Here is a 27,731-nt window from a genome sequence, read left to right as displayed (position 1 = left end):
CAAATAGTTCAAACGCCTGCAAAGTAATTAAACTTATTCTTTCCAAATCCATATCCATAGACCTCCCTTAACTCGTGCAAAAGTAGAATTTAAGCAATTAGATAACAAGTGTTGCCAAAATGAAAAAACTGTACATGAATTAGTAAGAACAATCTCATATGTGTAGTATTTAACATACTCAACAATCACAGTTCCATGGGACTTAACTGAAATAAACATTGCCCGTTATGCCCTCTCCCATATATCCATTGTAAATCCTTAAAGCAGTATCTGCATGAGAAGAAATTTCACTTGAATTGAGAAGAAAAGAAGAGAAACTATTGCAAGGGAGTGGTCCTGACATCTCACCAGCTGACAAGAATGTGTCAACAATAACATCCAATTTGCTCAAGAAAACCACATAAAACTATTACTATGGTTAGCTTAAGTTTGCTCCCGCGGAATTAAACCTTAATTTCTTGTATATGTTGAGAACGGCTTTTTCCAGGGGGAATAAAAATCAAATCATCCCATCCGGAATTCTTTTCACTCATCTGCAATGTGGAACATAAAGAGAGAATTATCAAAATCCAAATTGCATGCTATCTTATTAACTATACCAATAAGCAAACTTTACTATTACTACCTCCATTTTTTTCAGTACATCTTCGAAGCTACCAACCTGTTTAATTATCATAAGTGAACAAATAAATAAGAAATTAACCTTCAAATGAATGATAAAGTATAAAACAACAAACTCTAGCATGCAACTTTTCTTATCATTTGAAAACTCTCACAAACCGGGTATCAAGCAGACTAACAGAATTGAAATTAGAACATAAGGATCATGTGATTACTCAAATCCACAAACATAAATATTTCCCTGTTTATTCAAGAAAACATGTTTCTCCCTTTTCTCCTAACATTTTCCATGAAAGAAAGATCACAAAAGTTTACACTACGAACTATAATCTCATACATAGGGTTTCAAATTGTTATTTTCGCATGAAAACTGCCAGTCCAAAAATGTGTTTTTATCCATAAAATTAAAGAAACATAAATAAATCATACCATTTATAGAACTAAAACAAATTATTGCTTCACCATAATTGTTTTCAAGGTCATATAGTTTCATACAGAGTAACAAGTTTCTGACAGACTAACAAAAACAAGAGCAAGAGATGAGAGATTCTATACCATTATTTGCTTGGAAACTCCAGGACCTTTAGATACCCTGGAAACCTTAGATAGTTCTTGTTCAATATCTTCCTGTCCATTTAAACAACAAACGAAAACTATCATATGATTATATTCCATCAAGCTACATGCCTAACTATGATTTGGGGTTAATTGCACTTATGGTCCCTCTCTTATTGCCAATCTGCAATTAAGGTTCATCCTATTTTTCATTTCTCAATTTGAGCCCATTAATCAAGTTGTCCCTAAATGTTTAACAATGAAGATGATGCAACAGTCAAATGCTGACATGACATTGAACGTGTGAAGCTAACACGGCCACCAAGTGTTGTTTGTATTACACACACATTCATACTTGCTATATTACGGTAGCCCGTTGAGTTGGTGTAGTGGTTAAGAATGTTAGTTTAAAAGCCTAGGTGTGAATTCGGGTCCTAAGCATTCTACTTTGCTAAAAAAAAATAAAAATAAATTGTTTATATAGCCATATAAGCATCATATGTGTACAGCAGACATGTAACACCATATAAGCACTCTATAGCCATGTCAATTTCACATATTCAATGTCACGTATTTGACCGCCACATCATCATCATAGTTAAAAATTGGATGACAACTTGACTGAGGAACCAAAATTGTGTAATTAAAAATATCGAGGGACAAAATTTCTAAATTAAAAATAGAGGGACAAAATTGCATATTGACCATAAGAGAGGGACCAGAATTGCAATTAAAGAGACCAATGGGTTAGACAAACCTTAGAGAAATATACAGGGCAATAACGTTTATTCTTCTTCTTCACAACCAAAAGTTCTGACTGTAAGCAAATGTGATTATTAGTCAATAGGTTAAAAATTAACATGATCAATTACTACCAATATTTTTCAAATATTTAAATTAGACTCCAGATGGGCAGATACTAAAATAGTTCGATGGTTTTTAAGCTGTTTGCCAGTCTTGGAATTTATATGTTCCGTACCATGCATTGGCTGCAGTTAATTACTTGGCAGTAAGTTCAGTGAAAATAAAATATTATGAATTCCACACTTATAGCTACTGATATATACATTAACGAAACGACAAACACATGTCAATCTGTATCTCCTGCCCACACCCTCACCATTGCCCAATCAGTCCTCTGAAGGACTGGAGACTGCCAAAGTAAGAAAACATACCTGAAAAACAGGAACTCCATCAAAACCTTCCTTGTTGGCGGCTCTGAGCTGATAAACACAACGAAAATGAAATTAAACACAATCCAACAGTTCAGCACTTGAACATATATGCTACCTGTTCAGTCACAGAATTCCCACACCGCAGCTATCATGCATATTACTGAAGCTTATTTTCCTCCATGATTTACATTTAAAACTGATAAGACTTAACTCATTCCATAGTGACACTGGTATAGGACTCAGATGATGAAAATACTAGTTTGGCTTTTAAGTAATATGTTGTGTGCAACAATTATAACTGGAACTAACCTCTAGTGCATTCCTTATTTGAAGTGGATCGGGTAAAAATCGGAATGCAATACCTTCAACCTTCAACAAGTATACCTATAACGCAGGCAGAAAAGTTGTTACAGATACAGGATAAAAACCATACTTATTATGCTTCAAAAAGTATCTGATAGCAGGTTCCCCCTTACCCTTTATTAAAAGGAAAGGTGTGACATTCATGGTTGTAGGTGCTATGTCAGTAGCACATGGTTCTAAATGCTGATAGTAACATAGCCCGTATTGATACGAATTCAAAGGGGGAAAATCACGTAGAATCATTTCATTTACAACTGATTCTTAAAAGTCTTGAAGGTTTTTAACAATGAATTGTTTCCAACATAATTAATTAATTACTTTGACTCTCAATATGATAGAAGCCAAACCATAATTTCATTGAGTGCCATTGATACATGAATTAGGCCCTTTTGGATAAAAAAAAAACTTATTTGCACCTTATAGTACAAACACTTATCATGATAAGCGCTTATGTATCAGCTTATATAAGCTATTTCTATAGCAAGAGATAAAATAAAGTTAAATTGTTTTATTTTATTTTATTTGGATTACTAAGTTAAATTGTTTTTGTTTATGCTATAAACTGTTTTCATAAACTATCTTGGACAACTTATGAAATAAGCTGAACAAAACTTATGAAAAATGTCATAAGTTGTTTTCATAAGTTCTCCCAAACGGTTTCACAAAATTTATGCCACTAAATAAGCTCAAATAAGCCCTTAGTGAATTAAAAGCATTCGAGTACGAAACACAGGATGGTTTCATTTTCACATCAACAAAATGTGATAAAACCAGGATTAGCAGGAGATAATTATGAAATGGAAAAATAACTACCTGTTCAAGAGTTATTGGAACAACCTTAGCATTGCCTCGAAATTCATTTTTCCTTGATCGAACCTAAAACAACGAACAAAAAAATCATTAACAGCATGAAATCAAGAAAATAAAAAATGAACAAATTACTGAGAGAGGAACTTACCTGAGCAAGGAAAGCTTCAGCGTCTTCTTGGCGAAAGCAAAGCAATCCGATGGACTTAGCACCTTCAGCATCAGACATAAGTACGAATTCATTGTTGGAACTACTGACGGTGTAAACGGAGGTTCCGGCGAGAGATTTGGCGACGTGGTTGGAAGTTAAAGTAGCGGCGAAAGCCGGTTTGGTGCGAGTGTGAGATTGAATTAGGGTTCCAGCGAATTTTCTTGTGTCTTCGAAACGAGTTGCAAGGTGGTTACAGTTTTGATGGATGAACCGCGAAAATGATAGAAGCGGATTCCACTGTCCTTGTGACTCCATTTTTGTTTCTTCTACTAACTTCTAAGTTCTAATCGTGGATAAACTACAAACTCGGATTTTGTCAAAATTGTGGGTTAAGCGTCTAGTTTGTTTTGGCCCAATAGTGAATTAGAGTCGAGTGGTTAATCTTCCTTGAGAAACAATTGATGTATAAGATGAGTTCATAGGTTTGATTTAACATTCGTCAAATCCTTTGTCGAAATTGTCAATTATCTCTTCTGAAATTGAACTTTGAGTGAATTGTCAATCATTTCTTCTCCGAAATTGTAACTTTTGTGGAAAATCTTTCTCGATTTTGCGAAACTTCAAAAACCTCCTTGATTTTGTCAGACGTATGTTGCACTCTTCTCTGATTTTGCCATTACTCTCTATGACATGCAAAATCGATAGACACATTTGACAAAATACTGGAGGTTTTGAAGTTTCGCAAAATTGAGGGAGTATTTTGACGAAAGTTGCAATTTCGAGTTGGTGGTAATTGAACTTTTGATCATATGTGTAAAAGACTCAAATCGCTTAGTATTTGGACTAGTTCATTGGTTATTTTATAGTAGTTCATTTTTTGCCGGTGCATGAACCAGATAAAAAAATATAAACGAAATGAATTTGATTTAAACATTTGAATTTTCAATTAATATTTGCAAATTGTTCCCTAATTATTTTTTATAAATTGCAATTTGGCCTCTATAAATTTTAAAAAAGATTAAATTAGTCATGAAAATTCATCTGTATAGTTTTTCAAAATTTGTAAATTAATCCCTCTAGTTTTACAAATCGTTACTCTAGCACCATGAGTATAAAGTGGGATATTGAGAAAATTGTTGAAGACAACGATTTCAAGTTGTTGAAGGTGAGGATACAAGTAGTCTTGACTCAACAATAGTGTACATAGGCATTGAAGGGTGATGGTGCATTTGTTGACCACCATATCACAAGCAGACCAAATCGAGATTGGGACAAGGCCAAGAGTGTGAATGTCTTGTGTCTTGAAGACAACGAAAATGAGGGATATTGTTGTACCAAAGTAGTATGACTGTGGAATTCTTGTGTGTTATGCTTTAATTGTGGCTGAGGAGATGCAAGACTCGAAACCAAGTAGCTTTATAGAAACAATTAAGAGCAAGGAAATCTTCAAGAAGACGTAAATAATCACTCCAAAGGTTGAAAGGCTATGATAAAACTTGTGGAACTACCTAAAATGCCTAGTGTAGTAGGATCCAAGGGCCATAAAGAGACTGGAAGTAATTCTGAGGGTTCAAGAGGTAAATATGAAATCTTATGAGAATACATGTGTAGTTGGAAGCAAGGGCAAACAACAAGGTGGTTGATGGTTAAAGTGGCATCACCATCAATTTAAGAGCAATGTGGATAATTGTTCAATATGCCTTGAAATTGTGTTTCACGAAGACTATGTGCTACTACCTCATGCATGGGGCACATAGAAAAAGGATACGTTGGGCACATGGATGTGCTTTGCAATAGTCTTCTTGCTACTGCTCGGGGCACAATGCTCCATCTGTGGAGCACATGTACACGTTTTTTTTTTTTTTTTTTTTTTTTTTGTATTTGGCAAGTTTTAAGGGTTGAACACATCTTATAAATATGACCTCTTGTTTAGGGTTTAAGAGTGTGAAAAAAGACAAGCTTAGAGAGTACAAAAGAGGGAACCTTTAGAGAATCAATTGACTAAACATTAGTGTCTATTGGGGAGAAATTCTAAGGTCGGGGAGCCCATGTATCTCTTTGTAAGAAACTCTTTGATGGTGGATTGGAGAACAATTATCTCCTCCAAACATATATCGATTTGGACCGAATTGGATAAACAAATATTGTTGTCTTCTTCTCCTCTTCTTCCTCCTCCTTTTATCTTATTTTATTGTATGTGGTTGTTTGGTTACTTTAATAACTTATTGTTGCTAATTTTGTTCCACACATCGAAATATTGATGTAAAAGAGATGCGGATGTTTTTCACATTCGATCAAAATGACATCTCATATATTTGGTTCAACTTGTAGGCTTGATTTTTCTTATTTGTTGGAAAACTCTTAAGATTGATGTTTATTTTAAGGTAAATCAATAAAGTTGCTTATGCCTTAACTTAATGGCTATATCTTTTTTGGTTACAAAGAAAAAAGGAAGAAAAAAAAAACTAAGGTCTCACAAACCGAGTACCATTAGCATCAGCAATTAAAAAGGGGCCTAAATCTGTAGGGGGGTTTCTACAAACTGTGAGGTCGACATTGTTTCTAGCACCCGTCTTCACAAACCAGTCCGCACAAGAATTACCTTCGCGGTAGATGTGAGATATATGCACCTGCCAATTACGTTGCAGCAGCTTACGCAACAAAGCAACCTCATTACCATAAAGATGATATAATGTGTTTGCCTCATTAATGAGTCTAATAGTTTTCAAGGAATCAGTAAAACATTGAACTTTCCGGTACCCTTCTTCCCAACACAACAACATACCTTTAAGCAAACCCATCAACTCGGCATACAAGATATTAGACCAACCAACAGATCCACTAAGCCCAAGCATCAATCGACCTTCATGATTTCGAATGATGCCTCCAAAGCCCGCTGCACCTGGGTTAGTGAGAGCGCTCCCATCAACATTCAAAGCAATCCATCCAGTATCCGGTCTCTTCCAACAAACCTCACGTGCAACCTCACTTCCACGAGCACATGTGCCCCCAATTCCAAATGCCTTGACAGTGTGCATGTAAAGAGCATTACACTCTGCTACAATTATAAAGAATGGTGTCTTTATGCCATCAAAAATGAACTTATTTCTGGCACACCAACACTTCCACATGATTAAAAGTGGGAAAATTCCATGATTTTTAAAACAATTCTCCACCCAAGAACCTAAGGAGCTGTCATCCGCAGGTGGAATAAGAGAAGTATTGAAGCACTTCTTCCAAACCTCTTTAGCTATTGTACAAGTCAAAAGACAATGGATCATAGCCTCTTCTGATGCATTACAAATAGGACAAGTCGCTGATGGAGCTATATGACGAGATACAAGAATTGACTTTGTTGGTAGAGAACTAAGGCAAATTTGCCACATAAAAAATTGAATATTGGAAGATACCTTGAGTTTCCAAATCCAATTAAAGTTGTGGTTGTTTTCAACATCATGGAAGCGATTCAAAAGAGTGTGATAAGCTGATTTTGTTGAATATATTCCTGTAACACAATGGTTTATTACATGATGGCTATATCTTTATTAATGGCCAAATCCAATTAATGGCTATATCTATAACTACTAGTTTGTATCTCTTTATTAATATTCATTATATTAAATGGTTTATTACAATGAAATGATTTAGTTATACTTTCTCATACTTATTAAATAATCTAACAACCATGTACCAAAAAAAAAATGTAACAACCCACCTTTAAATTTAATAACACTTCTCATCTTTTTCCAACACATGTCTATTGGAAATAGATCATACTATTTTTTGCTGTTGATAAATTCCAGATTCTTGATCTATACTAGATGAAGGATAAGCGCGGATATTTTTATTATTAGTTGCTATTGGTGTATGCAGACCTACCAAGGAGAATAAATAAAGACGGTGGTTTTTATGTTTAAATATCAGACTAATACAAAAAGAAAAAGGCTCACCGCACAACATCGTGCATGCAGTTTAATCTCTATTTTTTTAAGAAGAAAAATCTTCCACCAGTAACAGTGTAACATTTAGTAAAATTTACACTTCCCTATTTTTCAATCAGATATGTTAATGGACATAGAAAATTGATAAAAATACGGTGTCTTTGTGTGTTTGTATATTTTGGTAATTCATGTAAACCGCATATAAAATAAAATAAAAAGTGAGAAAGATGAAGTCAGTAAATAAGCTTGATTCAAAAAGAGTGGCCGACTATTTTAGTAAAAGTAGGGGAGATATTATGGCATGTTATTTTTTGAAAATTCTCATATTAAATTTATTCAGAACATGCAAATGTGGCCGCTTACGCGTTAGCAATATAGCCTCGTTTTCAACTAACTCCTAAATTTATGTCGATTTAACCAAAATATACTTTATATAGTGTTCATGTCAAAATTGTGTTCAAATAACATCACTATTACCGCAAAAGGAGATTCCATAAAAAAACATTACCACAAAAGGAGATAATTTTATAAGTTTGTGTATAGTCCATTTTAGTCAACATGCATTTCTAATTTTTCCACAGAGGATCGAATATATTCTAACGTGTTTTTCTAACGAAGTAAAAAGAATGTGTTTGTAACCTAATGAACAGCACTAGTGCTTAAACAAAGCAAGAAACTAAGCAAATGTGGCAATATAAATACAACATCCAAGCTTGAAAACTAATCACGAACAAAACATATAACACTAGTTAGTGACTGATAGGGAATATTTCAAATTTCTCAAATTTCAGGTATGGCGTTCATGGAGCACAAAGGGTTCAATGGTCATCATGGAAAGCGTGTGATGACGGTGGAGCAATTCAAACTATGGTTGAAGACAGCGTTTGACACAAACGGTGATGGAAGAATGAGCAAAGAGGAACTGCGACATGCTGTGCGCCTTGCTAGAGGACTCTTTGCATCTTGGAGTTGTGATACAGACTTCAAGTTTGCAGACGCCAACCACAACGGTTTCATTGATGAAAATGAAGTCAGAAACCTTGTCCACTTTGCAGACAAGCATTTCAATGTCAAAATCACACACTAGGTTTCGTTTTCTTGTACGTCTTGTTGGATTAATAATAGTGTTTTTTCCTTTTTAATGTTAACCATCCAATTTCCCATAGAAAAAGGTTATAACCTGAAGTTCAGTCGGAGTTAGTTAAGTAAAATCCGAGAAATAATTGTTCCATTCATAATCGAATTTGAATTCTAGTCAATTATTGATCGTTTGGTGGAGTTGATTAACCACTGTTTTTAAAGTTGTACTTGTTTTAGATCTCTGCCCCCAATAATAAAGATCTCATGCAAGTTGTTTGAATTATATGAAGAAAGAAAGAAAGAAAAAAGATCTCGTGCATGTATGCAACGTATATATACAACAATTGAAAAATTAACAAAACATATGTGTAGTTTGGTCACAAAGTGGAAGACTTTTCATTTTGTGCATTTTTGTCTGGTCTTAATCAACCATACGATTAGGATAAAAAAAAATATATCAACCATCTGATTGTTAGGAGGCATGACCATAATAATTTAAAGTTCGATTCAAAGATAAATAAAATTTGTCTCATGTCTATTTTTGTTTGTCTCATGTCTATTTTTGTTTTTTCTAGTGACTGATATCTTTTCTAACCGAGGGTAAGTGTTAAATTCTCTCTCTTTAATCAAAAAGAAAAAACTACTCATATAATTCTCTATCGAGTTAAATTGAAATTTATTAACGATTCAAGTTTAATTATTTATTTTTGTAGTGTGTATTTGGTAAATCATTTATTAACATTTAATAATTTTTGCTTTAAATTGTGAAAAAAAATGCTTTATATTTTCCTTAAGACACAATATTTTCATATCTATTTTTATCCGAAAACATGTCTATTTTTAAAATTATTGTGATTTATTTTTCATTCTTCTTAATTTAGATGCTCAAAATATTAAAATGATAATAACTCTTTTATAATTAATATTACTATCAAGAAATCAAGTGAATATATACCTACTTATGTTCCTTAAAAAAAATGTCCATATTTATGTATAATCAATATAATGATATTACTTAAAAGAAAACTATAAACAAAATAAAGCATGTATTATGTTTATTTGAATTCATAAATTTAATTAACTAAATTTAGAAAGTTTAACCAATCATTTTGTCATCTAATATTATGACAAAATAGTTCTATAAATAATAATTGCATTTTAGTTAATTTTTTCATTATATTAGATATTTTCGGATAAAAGATAGATATGAAAATATTAATCTTTGAGGCAAACCATTTCTACAATATATATTGTATTAGTATAGGGCAAACCAGTTCTACAATATAGTTTTAAAATTTATTCTTTTATTGAATATTTGGTAATTATATGTATTTTACATTATTTGGTTTGAGTTTGACCATGTAAAATTTACATTGAATGGTATATAAATCCAAATTGACATAGACACTACTAGTAATCTATAATAATCTAGAAATCATGGAAACTGCTTGGGATTCCATGGCTTTAGCTTAGTGGTCATGGGTTCACATTGAACTAACAAAAATGGACCTGCTCATCGTTCCAGCTGATTTTTTCATAAGAATTCCATCCACCAAATTATGATTTTCAATAAATCAATCCACAATTAGCAAAGATCATCATTATGAAGTTGCATGCACAATTGCACATACTAAAGAACAGGGATGCAACAAACGAGCACGCAATTATATGCTTTATTTGGTAAAAGAAAAAAATTACAAAGACATTTCCGCGAGAAAATAACATTGAATCGAAGGAATTACTCTAAATAAAAGCAAGATAAAATTAAACCAAGTATCTAAGTACTAAAATTATGATTATGTATAGAGCATATAATGAACTTACCTATATTCTTTTAAGAGCTTCACAGCCTGCACGAATCCCATATCCAGTACCAAGGTGATTGAGCTCAAAAGCCATAGCTCTTTCAAATATTAAATGCAGAAGAGAAGGGGGTAGCTTCCAGAAATAATTCCATGAATTAAAATCCTCTTGCAATCATTGTTCAGCAAGATTAAGGGCAAAAGTTAATGTGTTACAACATTACATACTTACATTAGAAACAAATCCTTAGAGTATCAAACCTCACTGATACATCAATTAAACGGCCAATGAATCCTATAAGAAAGCATCTCAAGATAGAAGAAAGGGAACAGTAAAAAGAAACAGAAAACAAAGGTAAGCAGACTTATTACCTTCGCGGTATAGAGAGGGGAAACAGGACCCTCTTGTAAAACTTTTCCGTCCTGCAATTAATACCAATGAAAGTCTCTTTTAGCAATCCACACCTCAAGTTGTGATTATCAACTTTTTAGTTATAACTTGCTAAAAGACACCTTCATAAAGGGTGTCTTCTAGCAAAACTCACATATATATAAAATAAATATGAAAACAAATTACTAATTTTATGGTACATTGTTGATATTGAAAACAAATTACTAATTTTATAGATCACCTTTTTAAGATTAAGTAGGAATCGTCGTGTAAGATAAGCCTAAGAAATTGAACGAGCACTGACATTTAGCTAGTCATATTGAAGCTACGTGTTGTGGCTACTCCTAGTGATAAGTGGACTAATCCTATGGTTGCGGCTAAAATGCAACGTTGATGCCTCTTTCTTCCCGAGGAATAATTGTGTTGGTACTGAGGATGTCTGCGAGATGAACAATGATGTTTCGTTTTTGCTAAAATTGAATGGTTAGAGCCTTTAAATCTAATTGTTATCGGCTAGCAAGAGTTGTGATATTGATTTTGAGCCGGATAGCAAAGAAAGGTGGATGATTTTCACAATCCTCAAGATGATGTGTCATATTTTGATTCAATTCTTATTAATTGTAGGCATATTTTTTCTTGTTTTTTTTAAAAGAATGTTTTTTCTTCTTCAAAAGCTCCAAGATTGAGTTTATTAGAAGACAAATTAATAGAGTTTTAAGTTGTTCATGCCTTAGCTTAAGTGACTACTACATCTCCAACTAGATTCATTCTGCTTATTAATTAATGTTGATTCTTTATTAAATCGTTTATTACTGATGGAATGATTTAGTTGTACTTAGGCCATGCTTTTATATATTTTAGTCTTTTTTTTAGAGGATATTATAATATATCATACTTATTAAGTAATTTAACAACACGCCTTTAAATTGAACAACACTTCTCATCTTTTTCCAACACCTGCCGATTGGAGATAGATCGATCATATAGCTTATAGTCCAGATTCTTGATTATTGTTGTTGATAAATTTCAGATTAATTCTTGATCCTAAAGTAGATGAAAGATAAGCACGTATATTTTTTTTTTTATAATTAATTAGTTGCTATAGGTGTTATGCATGTCCAACTTGCAAAGAGAATAAATAAAGACAGCATCGTTTATGCTTAAACAACATACTACTAATATACAAAAATAAAATACTCAACGCACAACAAGATTGAACTAAAAAAAGACTCAACGCACAACAGCGCGCATGTGGTTTAATCTATTTATTCATTTGTTTTTTAAGAAAAAAATTCTTCCACTAGTGTAACATTTAGTAAGGGATCTCTTTTGTAAACCCAAAACATTTGGTAAAGATCTCTTTCAGATTAACCGGAGGATTCAAGTTCGCATCTAACCTAGGCATGTAACAATGTTAGATCTCTTGAGGAAGAACTTTGTTATCAATTGTGGTGTTATCGGTCAATTTAAAAGTTAGGTATAGAACAAAGGGTAAAAAATAGTTTAAATGTTAAAAATAAGGGAGATAAAGTATTTGAGGGTGTAAATTTTGGATTAAGGTTCAATTATTGAACACGATAAGATTATATTGGTTGCTCAATCAAGACCAAACACGACCCAAATTTTAAATCGTATTTTAAATTTAAAAAGAAATTAAAATCTAGATTGAGTTTCAGATGGCCAATCAAACGGACATAATATGGTTGGGTGAGTGAAGTCGTGGAACTGTGACTCGCACATGGTAGTAAATTATTTGGCTTCAGTAAACTGAGTCATTTCCAAAAAAGGGAAGGTAATTTTACAACTTTTATATTTAAACACTCTTAAATTTCCTACATTTATTTAACACCTTATTTTATATATATATATATATATATCTTCCTATTACACCAACAACATATCACATCTTTTAGATCACTCACTCTATCTCTCTCTCAAGAGATGGGCTTTTGGTGTCTATCAATCTATATCTCTTCATATCAGATCATATCAATATCATTTTCCATAATTTTATGAAATGTGTACAATCCTTTGGTCAACACTTTACTAATTTTTCCACAAAGGATGGAAATAAATATATATAGAATATATTCAGTGTATTATTTATACGAAGTAAAAAGAATGTGGTTGTAACAAAATGAACAGCCCTAGCACTGATGCTTAAACAAAACAAGAAATAAAGCAAATGTGGCAATATAAATACAGCATCCAATCATGAAAGCAAATCATGAACAAAACATAACATAAACTATAGTAAGTGACTGACTGAGAGGAAATTTCAAATTTCTCAAATTTCAGGTATGCCGTTCATGGATCACAAAGGGTTCAGTGATCATCATCAAGGGAAACGTGTGATGACGGTGGAGCAATTCAAGTTATGGTTGAAGACAACATTTGACACAAAAAATGATGGCAAAATCAGCAAAGAGGAACTGCGACATGCTGTGCGCCTTACAAGAGGACTCCTTGTCTCTTGGAGTATATGTCCAGACTTTTACGCTGCAGACACCAATCATAACGGTTTCATTGATGACAATGAATTCAAAAACCTTGTCCACTTTGCAGACAAGCATTTCAATGTCAAAATCAAACAGTCCTAGGTTTCGTTTCCTCGTACGTACGTACGTACTCTTGTTGGACTAATAGTATGTTAGAGTTTTACTTGTTTTAGATCACTAATAACTGGTAATAAAGATCTCATGCAAGTTTAACTCAAAAAATATATCTCATGCAGCTTGCAACTATGCAACGAATATGTGGAAAAATAAATTAACAAAAATATGTGTTGTGTGTAGTTTTTTTGCATGTGGAATACTTTTTGTTTGTGCAATTTTGTTTTGTATTAACCATCCAATTTTTAGTAGAAATTAGCGTAACTTTTTTTTTTATTAACATAGCATGGTGCCCAACACATACTCAAATATATATATATATATATAGGGAGGGAAAAAGTGATCCGGATTCGAACCCAATATCCTACATAAAAGACCCTCACAGCAAAACCGCTAGGTTGTACCAATGGGAACATGAAATAACCATAATGATTTAAGTTCACTTAAATAAAATGTTATCAATGATTACTCTAAGTAAGGGTCAAAACATGTTTTCAATCGATTTGAATCCAACTGAATTTCATTAATTATTTTAATTCAATTATTAATTTGATAATTTTTTTTTTGTCAGGTAGCCTAGTGGCTGGAGCTCACACATTTTAAATGTGGAGAAGTGGGATGTCCGGGGTTTGAACCTCAGCCCCTGCATATAAAATGCATTTGTCCCTACCAACTGAGCAAAGCTCACGGGAACCTTTGATAACTTATTTATTAGGTGAAATCAATATAAGTCTCACAATCTAGAATGTTAAAAAAAAGAGTGTTGCTAATATTCGATAACATTATTCTATAAAGCAATAATAACGTTTGCTTTGTACCATCCCTAAAAAAACATTTACCCTGTACCAAAAAAAAAACATTTACCTTTGCTTTTCATAAAATGATTTATTACTTTATGCCATAATATATTCATATCTATTTTTTTTTGTTCCGAAAGTATGTCCATTTTTAAATTATTTAGTTTAATTTTACATTAATCCTAAATTATTATGCAACATATACATGTTCAAATAATTAAAATGATAATAAATAGGCTAAATTGTATTTTTGGTCCCTTAACTATTTTGCTAGTATCGCTTTGGTCCCTTAATTAAAATTTGATTTATTTTTGTATCTTAACTTTCTCTCCGTTACACATTTTGGTCATTTACGTTAGTTTTAATTAAAAAAATGTAAGGGTTTTTTCATCTTCTTCCCCTCTTCTTCATCTTCATATCATTTCCATCAACCTTCAACAACAAAAATTTCAGAAGAAAATGAAGAAAACCTAACGTTTTTTAATTAAAACTAACGGAAATGACCAAAATGTGTAACGGATAGAAAGTTAAGATACCAAAATAAATCAAATTTTAATTAAGGGACCAAAACGATATTAGCAAAATAGTAAAAGGACCAAAAATGCAATTTAACCTAATAAATATTTTGTAATTAATATTGCAATCAAGAAATCAAGTAAATATACACGTATTAGTTATGTATGATCAATATAATGAATATTATATTGAAATAATACACTAACCAAAATAATCTATATAATTTGCTTATTTGAATGCAATTCGTTTGATTAACTGAATTTAGAATATTTTCCCAATTATCTGGTCGACTAATATTATTCTAATATTTGTTCATATATAAAATGATTGGTTTTGACAAACAGAATTTATATTGATGACCTAAACTAACCAAACAGAACTATTTTAAATTCAATGTTAAAATAATTAGTTAAAATGAAACAGAAATATTGATGAAAACTAAGTTATTTAAAATAATTATCCATAAAATGATTGGATTGACCTAAACTAATATAATATACAGTTTTGTAATTTACTCTTATATTGAATTTGTTAATTATTTATATTTTATATAATTTTGTTCAAGACATGTAAAAATTGTATTACATTGAATGAAATACTTTAGAATTTGAAACAGCAGTTGTCCCGATTTATAACATGGTGAAGTTATCACGAACTATTTCCCACGTTAGATTATCATTTGACGGAAAAAACGGATGGTGGGATTGAAAAGTGAGTTTCTGCTGCAGTAACTCGTACAACTACTCGAGATAACTTCGCGTGAAATGTTTTCTCGATTAGAAAAGATGAGAAATGCTGATGAGCATAATATTTCTTTATGCTGTAAAAATGGAACCAAGCGGACTCATTCATTCAAGTACACAAATATACATATACAATCGAATGGAAATGAGTGGGACTCAACTATGCACTAATCTACAATACAATAATCAAGAAGATATGTAAACTTCTTGGGATTCCATTTGGCTTTAGTGGTCATGGGTTCATATTAAACTAACAAAAATGGACCTGCTCATCTCTTAGCATCAAATAATTCCATCCACCAAATTATGATATGATTTTCGATAAATCGTTCCACAACAGAAAAGGTCGTTCCCTGAATTAGCAAAATATCATCGTTGTGAAGTTCCATGCACACTTGTGAATATAGAACAGCGTCAAAATATGCACTACCATGACACGATCAAAGGAACTACACTTGTTAAAAATAGATTAGAATATATCAAGTGTCTAAGAACTAAAAATATGTGTATAGAGCTTATAATGAATTTACCTATATTCTTTTAAGAGCTGCACTGCCTGCACCTATCCATATCCAGGACCAAGGTTATTGAGTCCAAAAGCCACAAGGCTCTTTCAAAAATCAAATGCAGAAGGGGGTAGCTTCCAGAAATTCCATGAATTATAATCCTCCTGCAATCATTGTTCAGCAAGATTATGGACAACAATGTGTTGGATTAGAAACATATCCTCATTGTATCAAACTTGCACTCAAAGTATGATAATGTAACTGGAAATCCAGAATTTATATCACACAGGACAGATATAAAAAAAATATAAAAAAATCTACCCCGGTACTCTCCCACAACCAACATGCTATTTATTTTGAATATTAAATAATGGAAGGATCCCAATTATGGATGAAAAAATAAAGTTTGTTAAATAAACCTGCTCAGAAGTGCTTGTTGAGGGGAACATTCCGTTCACGAGTGCATGCATAGAAGTGTATGATTTTGTGTCAAGACTTCGGTTCACGACGATCTCTCCCTGCAAGATTAAAAATAAGAAAGGCCTGACAAACTTATATTTAAGGAAATTCTAGCTTTTTAAAAAATAAAAATAAAATGGATTTATTTACCCTGGGATTTATAATGAAGATTTTTCCCAACGGGATTCCAACCTTAAGGTAACTGATTTCATCAGTATCCCTATTTCCAAAACCAGCATAGAACGGATTGCAATCGGAAGGGAAAAGACACTTGATACTCTGGACACATGAAAATTCAAGATAAATTTAATACCATGATGATCATGCTGAAAATTGTTCAAACTTGTGGTTTAGAAGAGTAGAATTATTCAAATTCAACTAGAAAATGTTAGATCATGCTGTTTGTTTAGCTAAACTAACTCGTTTTGAAGTTTGAAGTGTTTAACTGTTGTCGACTTCCAAAATTATGTAGGTCCCTGTTTCACTTATTTTAATTTGTTTGGACAAGATTTTAAAACAGAATATACTGAAGAAAAAAAAATCTCTATTCAAATTTCTTTTGAAGCTGTTATGAGTAGTTTCTCAAAATAATCACATGCACTGGATGATAGAGAAAGTAAAAATCACTTCCTTTAAGCTTAAACAAATATTGAAGTTAACTTAGAGGATTGACTTGTGAATGGCTCATGTATGTAGCATTACTTGGAAAGGTGTAATTTTATTTATACATATATCCGGAGAATTATAACTTATCCTTATATTATATACAGTGGCGTTGCCAGGACCCCGAGTCAGCGGGTTCAAACTTTTGAACTTTAATTATCAATTGAAATAATCATAAAAATCATCTATTGAAAATTATATTGTAATGATTGTAAAAGAAAGAAAATATAGCAGACTCAAATTGTATAATGAAAAAATTATATCAATGCATATTTTTTATCTTTAATATCTTAAATTATCTATTAATAAAATTATGAAAATTTTAGATTTTGAAAATATTCATCTAGACGAATACAACAACAACTTATATGATATTATTTATCTTTGTATATTAAAATGATCAAAGTATGTAAGGTCAATAGTGCAGAATGTCAAACATGTCATCTAATACGGGACAAAAGGGAGTATGACTTTTAGTTTCGACCAATTTTTTAAAAGATCGCTTTTGTTTTTTATGATCAAGTATCACCAATTTAGTTGGACAAAATTCATTTGGATAAAATTTTGCAAATATAATCGATAAAGAGAGTTGAACCTACACAATTATGTTGTATGAATAAATTTTTTATCGATTGAATCAACACATACTGACTTGTCAATTTTAATATTTACCGTTAAAAGTTTAGAAGAGTAATATATAAAAAGAAAAGAAAAAACTTTATCAAAACAAAAGGAAAAAAAAAAAAGAAGAGATTGAATAAAATATAAATGAAGAGAAAACAAAGATTTTTTGACACAGTAATCAAAGATTACTCTAAGAAAAAAGTTATGAATTACACTTTTCTTTTAGAAGGGTAACTAATGAATGAATTACTAGAAAGTAATATGTATATAGCATTTGCAGTTAACTAATTAATTAATAATAAACAAAGTCAAAATATGTTACTGCACCGCTTGGTCCTTTATGGTTTTATCTTTGAGTCAGGTGGTGCAGATCTCAAATATGAGGGGATTCATAATCATATGAGATAGAAAATTTGGTACAAATCTCACAATTTCAGGGGATGCAGCTGCATCCTCTCAGCTGTACGTGGCTCCGCCACTGATTATATATCTACCAGTTACATAAGTTCGATTTTGAAGAGTTATTTTAAATTTTAACTGAGTGACCATCAGTCACACATAAACACAAAGGCATTCACCTGGAATCCGACCCCAGATGCTCAATTTGACTCTACCTCATTTACACCCGTAATTAAGGTTATGGCGATATATCAACAAGTGGAAGCGGGAAACTGACCTCTAAGCATGCAATTTTGAATTCATGAGGAGCCCTTCTAATAACTGAAAATATAAAGAAGAAAAAAGGTGTCATGGTCCAAGATTAATATTATAAAGTTAAGATCATAGCATTACATACTCAGCCATGATGAATATCATATCACTGATACATCAATTAAATGGCCAATGAATCATATAAGAAAAAAGTTCAAGATGTAGTATTAGGTAGCTAGTATGCTATGCCGGTGCTCTACATATATTTATCACACCTCAAAATAATAGTGTCTAATATAGAAGAAAGAGAACAGTAAATAGAAGCAGAAAACGAAGATAATAAGATTTATTGCCTTCACGGTATAGAGAGGGAAAAAGTCCATCGGGGGAAATAACAACTGGACCCTCTGGTAAAACTTTGCCATCCTGCAATATGAAAAGATATATTAAATTGTACTTGTTTTCACACTTTCACTCTCTCGCTCTGTAGCACATTGTTGATATTGAAAACAGATTGCGCATTTTATGCATCACCTGTTTAAGATTCAGTAGGAATTGTCGTGTAATATAGGCTTGAGAAATTGAACGAGCACTGAGAAAAAGCAGTTTGTAACCATTCTCCTGCAAATGAGAAATTGACAAGGAAAAATTTCAACTGAGGTGAAAAAAGATCGTAAAAACACTATAGACGGGGTACAGTACAGGTACAGTTTCCATGCTAAAACATCAAATAAAATTAATCATATTAAAATGATAAGAATTTAAAAGACTAGTAAAAAAATTGTGGTTTTAACAGACACGGAAACCATCAATAGTGCAATAATGGGCTACACCAGATTAACCACATTACCCAAAAACTATCAATAGTGCAATAATGTATGATCAGTGCATTCAGGAATTAACCACATTATCACATTGGAGTAATCTCATGACATGTAAAATACATGGACAACATAAGCAAACCTTGACTGCGGAGAATAAATGGGCAACACCAGTCTGTGACCAGTCAACACCAACCAAAGGCATGAACTGGCCAAGAACATCTGACCTGTAGGACATGAAACAAAAGAAATAAACTACAAATTCCACACCATAGAGTTGGAAACTTTTTAAAAATAACAACAGATGTATTGACAAAGGTATTACCATAAATGCTACTAGAGCTCATAATCTTTCTCATAAAAATATCACCATAATATTCGACCAAATTTGACTTAAAAGGTATATTGGTTATGGGGAAACTAATTATATTTGCCAACTTCACAATAATCATGATTAGAACAGACTAAACAACCTACACTGTCACACGCCATTAATTACACAAATAATCTGAATGCTGACCCAAGTGAATGAAAAAAAGAAAGAAAAAAAAAAAGGGGAAAATCATAACGTAGAAGTTTACTGTTACATAGCACAGCAGTATATTGAAGCTATATTTTATTTCAGAGGCATGAGAATGACATATTTTGAACTGGAAAAAAAATATCCATTCCACAATGAAATTGCTTAGGACAATATTTTTAGTTAGACACCAAATATCTTATGGTATCGTTGGTACAAAATTAACAATGAGAAAGAAAACAATAATAAAAGAATGAATATTAACCAGCATATCGTCAGATCAAGTTATCTAATTTATTTAATTTTCCAAAAGATATATTCTCACTTTGTAATTGTTCCATCCACATCTGAGATCACTATACGATCATTCCATTTCCACAGATATATTTGAGCATCAACCTGATAATCAAATCAAACTTAAAATATAAGAAATAATATTGGTTGAGAGAATAAAATTAAGAAACATACATAAAAGGGAAAGTAAACTTCAAGTTCTAAATTATAGAAATTCATGATTACTGACCTGCTGTTTCCCCAGCATAGCTGTAGAAAAGGTGAAGGTTACAATATTCCTCCCTTCCTTCAGATTCAACGATGCTATCTGTTCAGAAGTTGGAGTTAATTCCCTAACCTTCTTTTTCGTTAGATTGGGTTTAGTATCATTTTTGTTCGCATCTGTGCAAATCTTATTCTCTGGAGAATTACCAAAAATATCACTTTTGGCATCATTTGGAATAGGTGGCGAAGAGTCTCTAGACCCTGTTCTGCTCAAGGAGAAAGGCCAAATTCTCCAATTACCACCAGGTGGAGAGCTGCTTGTTGATGTGCCACCTGCATGATTTTTTTTTCCAACTTGGTCAACAGCTATTATGCTGTTCAGTTAAGCATTCTTTTAATTTCAAAAGACGCCACCATGTCTTAATCTAATATTTGTTGAATTCTAAAAGACACCATGCCTAGTTCCCAAATCCCACAAAAAATTTCAATAACAAGTACATTATTCCCCCAGGCCTAAATAAATGAATTTGGTATCAACCAGATTTTCAGCAATGAATGTCTTAAAGTAGAGTCAGCATGCATCCCTTCATACAGCAAGTGTTATGTAAATTGTTTGCGTAAACCATAAATCAACAAAGCAACTACATAAGGCTGTATTTCCAGGAAGCATATTTCAAAGGTACAACAATGACAAATTCCTTCCATTTTGCTCTACCAAAATACTTGACACATGTCTCCGCAAACTAAAGTATGTAGTAGAATGTAAGTTGTATCCAAATCTTTAGTGAAAATTACAATTTTCTACTATACAATTAACAATCATCTTTCCAGAGAATACAGTATATACAGTGTACATCTTTCCATAGATTGTTACCAATTCGGTTGTAAGAAAACAAAGGAGACATTACAATGGTAATTTATACCAGCTCTCTTACCGGGGGGCAGATTCAGCGTAGTATCTTTGACTTCTTCAGAATCTTGATAAGCTTTGCCACCTTCCTGCTCATGCGGTAACTGCTTTTCTTTGTACTCGTCTAAGTTTAAGCATTTCAGGTCATCTTTGCCAGGATATGTCGAGTCCAGTGATTGACTTAAAGGAAAACGAACTTGTTGGCGCATACTATTATTACCAGAAGAAATATTTGGCAAGGATCCTGTATTCTGCCCAACTTCCCCCGCAGCATCCTCATTTCTAGGGATGACTATGGGACAGGATGTCACTCTTGAGGTTTCAGTGCCGTCCTCGTAAGAAATACTATCGTCTTTGTCTATATACTCAGGGGTTAATGATCCCTCATATCGATCATTCATTCTGTTTTCGTCAAGGTCACTAAAAAGGAAATTCTCTTCATCTGAACTTGAGGGCGGCAATCTCCTTGATGTTTCACCAGGTAAACAATCTCCAAGAGAGTATTGTGTAGTTGATAACGTGCTAGAGACATCTTTATCTTTCGTGTTATTCTCACATAATCCTTGGTCATCCTCGCTGTTGTAACTGGAAGCATTGGTAACACTATATGACTCAGCTTTCTCACTTGAACAGTGTCCTATATCCAAACTGTTAGTTTGAGGTTTAGGAGATGTTGTTAGGTTCTCAACATCTACCACATTGTACATACTAGGCTCAGAATCAGAAGAATCTATTTTCTGAGTCTGAGAATGAATCTCAAAGATCTCCACTACATCAGCACTCTTAGTGACTCCCTCAGTTTCGGTACCCTGAAGGATAATTTTAACATGTCGGTGTCAACCAAAACAGATTAAAAATTTGCTCAATTAAAAGAATTCAATATCATCTACTTACTCTAAAGCAAAAACAATAACCAAATTCTATGACCAAGGTTTTCAAAAAACTGCCAGTGACATGAAGGTTTTTTTATGTCTCTCTAGTTTACGACTGCATTTAAGCCCACATCAAGCCCATTTGACAGGCATTTTTCACAATGTCAAGGATAGTTGTTTGACCGCGATGTAAAACTTGACTGGACCTTGTTTGGGTAAAACAACTTATTTAAGCGCTAACAGCATAAACACTTATCATTTAAGTGCTTATGTATAAGGTGTTTCAATAACAATAGATAAAATAAAGCCAATCCTGTCTTAATGAACTTATGAAAATAAGCTGAAAACGGAGTTGCTTCCATAAGCTCTCCTAAACAGTCTCACAAGTGCTTATAACTATGAATAAGTCAATCCAAACAGACCCTATAACTATGAATTTACCTGAGATATGAGTGAATGCAAGACTTGATCATGGACATGAACCTCACCACTTTCCCCATGAGCAAGATACATAACCTCATGAGTTTGTTCACTTGAGCAACAAACTATCTTCACTTTAGAACCCTCTTCAACACCCTCTACCACAGAAACCTCTTCACTCAATACCTTTTCATCCTTTACAACACCAATAGAACCATCCTCATTCTCCACTACCACAGCATGATCGCCATCTTGATTCGTAGACCACTTAATATCCAACAAATTTGCGGCAATCTCAGCACGTTCTTTATTCCCAACACCATCTTCAAATTCACCACTCACAGACCTTCTCCCAAACATAAGACCAAGTATTCGTGAACGCTTAGAACTAGTCCTCCCTATAATCTTCCTATCCTCAGAATCAAAATTACAACTCTTAGTCCTCAAAGATTGATGATCAATATCATCAACAGATTCTAACGGATCAATCAAAACGGCTTCATCAGCATCAACTTCTCTAAGAAAAAATGCTTCTCCTTTGTTATCAAGATACATTTGAAAATCAGCTTCAACATCATTAACATTGATTTGAACGATTTTTTCTTTGGATTTTAAAACACCTTGGAATTTACCGAACCGAACATACCATGGTGATGATTTGAATGAACCGTCTTGTTGTTGAACAACGACGATGTCGACGGCGCCACCGAATGGATGAAAGGGACCGGAAACGGTGTATACGCCTTGACTAATGTAGCTCCCTAATCTCCCCACCGCTTGCATCCTCTCTAATTAATTACTCTGTTTATTCTTCTTCTAATCCTTTTATTTTCTTGGTAATAAATCAATCATAATATCTTAATTGGATCATGAAATGATGAATATTCCAATAATGTTGAGGCTATGTAATGTATAAAGTAAAGTAATTAGATTAGATTAGATCGTTGTTGTAAAATTTGAGATTAATTGAGGTGGTGGGAGGGAGACAGGGAGAGAAGTTCTTTGAGGTTGTGTTGTTCTTTCTGGGACGATGGAGAAGAACAAGAGTTACGTGGGTTTTTTTTTTCTGTGGGATTTTGTCTCTTTTTGCACCGTTTGATCAATCTATCTTCCCTTCTCCTTGCTTCACGCTTCTTCCTTCTTCCATTTTTCTAACAACAAGACATTCTCCTCCAAATTATTCTATTTTATTTTAATTTTTTGTCAAAAGCAAAAGTCTTTTTTTTATTTTAATAGTGGCACAAAAGAAAAAAACTAAGAACCTAAATGAGCTTCCGAGACATATAAGGTACCGTTTGGTCAAGATTTTTTTCGGTTTAAAAGCTACTTTAAAACAAAGTTAAAATAAAGCTTTTTAAGAAAAAGACTAAAGCTGTTTAGTTTTTTTATTTTTTTTTTCAGTTCTAAAGTTATTTTTGAGTTAAAAGCTGTTTGGCAAAATATTGTATAAACTTTGAATTTATTATTTTTTGGTGGTGTCTGGGTTCGAATCCGGGACCTTGCATATATTTATGCATTGTCTATAAATAAATAAACTTTGAATTCATTATGAATAAACATAATAAATAAAAAAATATCTAAAATATTTTTTGAAGAGAAAAAATATTTAAAATATAAAAGATATATTTTTACCAATACTATATTTACTCAATGACGTTTATTTTGTGTAACATGAATACAAATTTGTACAATATCTTTTTCAATTATACTCTATAACAAATTTTGTTATAAGAATACCGTATTTTTAGTGTTGGTCAAAAAGATAAGAATTTATATTATATAATATTATATTTGTTACATTGCTGGTGTCATTGAAAAAGATATGTTTAATTTTTTTAATAAGAAAAAAATATGCATAGTTTGTTACAATACAAATGTGTAAATTATATATAAGTATAATTTTTTTAGGCAACTACACTTGTACTTTTAATTAAAATCAAAATTTTATAAAAATAATTATACGCATTACACAACACTAACAAAAATTATACGCATTAGCATAACAAAAAAAACAGAAAGAGGAACATAAAATATTACTCTAAACGCTAACGTGTGTGTGTATTTCCGTGGTTGAAGAAAGGGAATAAAAATATTCGGTGTCATTCATTGACAGCGTGAATACAAATATTTGTGAGGTTGTGATGATCAAAAGATATTGAAATTAATATATAAGTGATAAAAAGATAATAAAATTCCTTAAAAAAATAGATAATAAACTTAAATGGAACCTCATTAAAAAAATTAAATGGACCGGTTAAAAAAAAATATATGGAAGAAAAAAGCATATTGAAAAAATAAAACAAAAGGTTGCCGACGGGAGTTGAAGAGAGGTGCTTGTGAAATAAATTAGGGAGAAATAGTTTTTTGAAGTAGCATTCAACAACTTTTAGTTAAAGCTCATTCCATTCAATTTTATGCATTCTAAAAAAAGTACTTTTTTTCGAAGGTACTTTATTGATATTGTGTTTGGCCTAACTTCTCCTTAAAAACGTAGAAAAGCTGAAAAAAAGTCAGGCCAAACGATACCTAAATCTGGGTTCTCGTGAATTTAATTAAGGTGGTAGAGACATTGCATGATATATATAAGGTCTGAAATTCAAACCTCGGCCACCGCAAAAAAAAAAAAAAAAAAGACATAAATCCGGTAAATATCATCAAAATGAGTCTGTAAAGATTGTAAAAGGAGATTATAGAATATCAGAGAGGGCGATGTACATATTGACTCTGCAGTTGTTAGTGACCATGTCGACTAGAATGTTTGAGTCACTCTCCATGTTAGATGAGATACACCTTATGTTCAAGTCATGTCAAGCCCTAAATACAAGCCTCCTACACAACTCGTGAGCTCATTGTTCTCTTTACATGCCCCGTCACAATTGAGTTTCATCCAACCTATGATTAGAAGAAATATGTCTTACAAACTTTAAATTCAGTTTTGTGAATGCAACAATAACTAAATTAACGCGACGATGATTAGTCCCTTTTCTGAATTGTTTGGATAACTACAAACTATGAACCTAGTGTGAATTGAATACTTGATTTTAAGACATTTGATCAAAATAACTATATTAATGTCTTTGTCACCAACTCTCTTCAAATGTTACTACTCCATAATGTCTTAAGTGAACCCATAACTTTTGAAGGTTTAAGAACGATAAATTTTGTACACAATATCCTTAAAATATGTCTATAATAAGAAACAATTGAACAATTATACTAGTTCAACTATCAAAGCTAGGGTTAGTATTTATTCAAATTGGATCAATTCATGGACATTCGTAAACCCACAAAAAGTATTAAACACATGTATAATTGAATAAAATAGCAAAAATAATCAACTGAAATTCATATAATTATTTACAATTACATGATCAAACAATTACAAGAGAAGTTCATCTTTCATTATCTAACCTAGAAAGAATTAGCTACCCATTGTTCCTAAACATGTATTAATGAATATGAATAAGAAAGCATGTGTAAAGAATCATTGGTTGATGATTCCTTGGTTCCCAAATAGCTTTAATCGCACAAATCATTCATAAATCATGTGTCTGCCTTCGTCTTCTTTAACCTAGGGGTTATATATATACTTGTGCGTTTTCCAAGATTTTGGAGAAAAGTTGAGCCTGCGACACGAGCATTAATCTCGTGAGGGGAGTCATGATGAGGCTATTCTAGTTGCATTCCCTTTGGAGTCTCGCGACACGATTTGATGCAAGCCTGATCCTGGACAATTCTTTCTGAACTCGCGGCGCGCAACACATAGCACATGTGGCGAATGATGATGAGGCTAAGCAATGCTTGTTTCTTCATGTCCTGCTCCATTGTCTTCACACTAAAACTTTTGTAACGACTATGCCCCAATAATCAACATTGACAAACTTATAAAAAACATAGCACAATCATAGTCGTTCTTGTCCGTTCATGACTTTCTAATGAATTATTTACAAAACTTAACTAAAATACATTTAAACTAGCTAATTTTACTATAAATTGGCTCTAAAAGGGACTAAAAACCTTAACTGATTTATATGTTATCAACCTTCTAAAAAAATATTATTAGTCTCGTACATGAAGTGAAAAATATCTTGTGAATAAAATAAAATCAGCTACAATGATGGAGAAAAATATGTCGGGGGTTAGACAGACCAAAGCCCATCTGTGAAGGGGTACAACATGGACACATGACAATCAGATTTTCGTGGTCAAATGCACAACTTCCGATCATTCAAAACATATTGGAAATTACGATATGATTGTTGCTTTTTGGATTGGAATGTAACTCCCGATCAACAAGCTAAATATGCAAAGCAGGCATCAGTGGACGGAACTAGGGTTAGAAATGAGTTGAGTCGAACTCATATGAGCAATAAAAAATTGGTCAAGTAACCTAGTGACTAGAGCTCACACAATTTAACTGTGGAGAAATAAGGTGTCCGGGGTTCGAAATCCGACCCCTGCATATAATATGCAAATATCACTGCCAATTGAGTTAAGTTCACGGGAATGTTTATTAAACTTCTCTAAGTGAGCAATAAAATTTAAAGTATAAACCGAGTACGGTAGACAGTAGACACATTATACTTCCTCAATATAACAAATTATAAATCTCTTTACCAAAAATATGTTTAGACATATCACGAAGGTTTTATGTGTAGTATATCAGTGAACTTGCGGAGCTTATTCTCTCATATACAGATAGTACACCATAAGTAAGAAGTGTCATCCACTTTAGTGGATTATGGTCAAAGATAAACACATGCACTTGCGTCTTGCGTACGAAATAAATGGGATTTTGTTCTAGTTGGACTCATAGTACAAACAGCGATAGCACTTTGCAGCCGGTGGTCCTTTTTCATAAAGAGAATACTTTATGACCATACTTTCTCATATCCTTCTGTATGTCATATACCTCATCATCATATGCTTATCATTAATACTCTGGTCCTATATATATATATATATATATATATATATATATATATATATATATATATATATATATATATATATATCGGGAATGCTAATACACACCCACCTTAATTTTAGAAAGTGTGCATTAGCATCCTACTCCTATTTAATTTAGACAAAAAATACCCTTCTTCTCTTTTTTAATTGTACTTAAATGCTTGTCCTTCATAGTAATTTTCATACATAGGACCAACCCATATGTTTCTCTCTCTTATCTCTCCAAAAGAAAAATCCCCTCCACGTGCCCCACTCTTCTATTGGA

The 27,731-nt window shown here is 32.5% G+C and overlaps 2 protein-coding genes across 7 annotated transcripts; both read right to left on the bottom strand.

Annotated features, from left to right (window-relative positions):
- Positions 1-75: 75 nt before the first annotated feature.
- On the bottom strand, positions 76-4,106 carry LOC11423232 (protein TIC 22, chloroplastic). Of its 3 annotated transcripts, XR_003009835.2 has the most exons (9): positions 3,673-4,102; positions 3,528-3,590; positions 2,661-2,735; positions 2,352-2,399; positions 1,934-1,993; positions 1,177-1,248; positions 626-661; positions 349-533; positions 76-270 (listed from the first exon to the last, which is right to left on the bottom strand). XR_003009835.2 is itself a non-coding variant. In XM_024777639.2 (8 exons), exons 1-8 carry the CDS (start codon positions 3,985-3,987, stop codon positions 444-446), a joined length of 759 nt encoding a protein of 252 aa, XP_024633407.1. In that variant the 5' UTR covers positions 3,988-4,103; the 3' UTR covers positions 76-443. The 3 variants fall into 3 exon arrangements, 1 of the variants encoding a protein (XP_024633407.1); XR_005645324.1 differs by lacking the exon at positions 2,661-2,735 and having other exon boundaries at positions 3,673-4,106; XM_024777639.2 differs by having other exon boundaries at positions 76-533; positions 3,673-4,103.
- An 11,491-nt stretch (positions 4,107-15,597) lies between these two features.
- On the bottom strand, positions 15,598-23,657 carry LOC11429849 (phosphatidate phosphatase PAH2). 4 transcript variants are annotated; one of them, XM_039831780.1, is made up of 12 exons: positions 22,520-23,656; positions 21,232-22,015; positions 20,322-20,629; positions 20,124-20,197; positions 19,421-19,505; positions 18,992-19,078; positions 18,811-18,883; positions 18,483-18,526; positions 16,670-16,798; positions 16,480-16,578; positions 16,085-16,224; positions 15,598-15,980 (listed from the first exon to the last, which is right to left on the bottom strand). In XM_039831780.1, exons 1-11 carry the CDS (start codon positions 23,279-23,281, stop codon positions 16,168-16,170), a joined length of 2,502 nt encoding a protein of 833 aa, XP_039687714.1. In that variant the 5' UTR covers positions 23,282-23,656; the 3' UTR covers positions 15,598-15,980; positions 16,085-16,167. The 4 variants fall into 4 exon arrangements, with proteins under 4 accessions (XP_039687714.1, XP_003603031.1, XP_024635231.1 ...); XM_003602983.4 differs by having other exon boundaries at positions 15,598-16,003; positions 22,520-23,655; XM_024779463.2 differs by having other exon boundaries at positions 15,598-15,907; positions 22,520-23,655.
- Between the last annotated feature and the right edge of the window lie 4,074 nt (positions 23,658-27,731).

This window comes from Medicago truncatula, chromosome 3, assembly GCF_003473485.1.
Source record: "Medicago truncatula cultivar Jemalong A17 chromosome 3, MtrunA17r5.0-ANR, whole genome shotgun sequence".
NCBI lineage: Eukaryota > Viridiplantae > Streptophyta > Magnoliopsida > Fabales > Fabaceae > Medicago > Medicago truncatula.
This window is presented reverse-complemented; position numbering and strand designations above follow the sequence as displayed.

Excerpts from the sequence above, each read along its gene's own strand:
- LOC11429849 (XM_039831780.1), bottom strand. The coding sequence starts at position 23,281 with ATGCAAGCGGTGGGGAGATTAGGGAGCTACATTAGTCAAGGCGTATAC. Across the intron at positions 20,198-20,321 it reads CTATGCTGGGGAAACAGCAG|GTTGATGCTCAAATATATCT; the intron begins GTCAGTAATCAT and ends TTTGATTATCAG. Across the intron at positions 16,799-18,482 it reads TCAAAATTGCATGCTTAGAG|AGTATCAAGTGTCTTTTCCC; the intron begins GTCAGTTTCCCG and ends TCATGTGTCCAG.
- LOC11423232 (XM_024777639.2), bottom strand. The coding sequence starts at position 3,987 with ATGGAGTCACAAGGACAGTGGAATCCGCTTCTATCATTTTCGCGGTTC. Across the intron at positions 2,736-3,527 it reads TTCCAATAACTCTTGAACAG|GTATACTTGTTGAAGGTTGA; the intron begins GTAGTTATTTTT and ends CCTGCGTTATAG. Across the intron at positions 1,994-2,351 it reads ATGGAGTTCCTGTTTTTCAG|TCAGAACTTTTGGTTGTGAA; the intron begins GTATGTTTTCTT and ends ATTTGCTTACAG.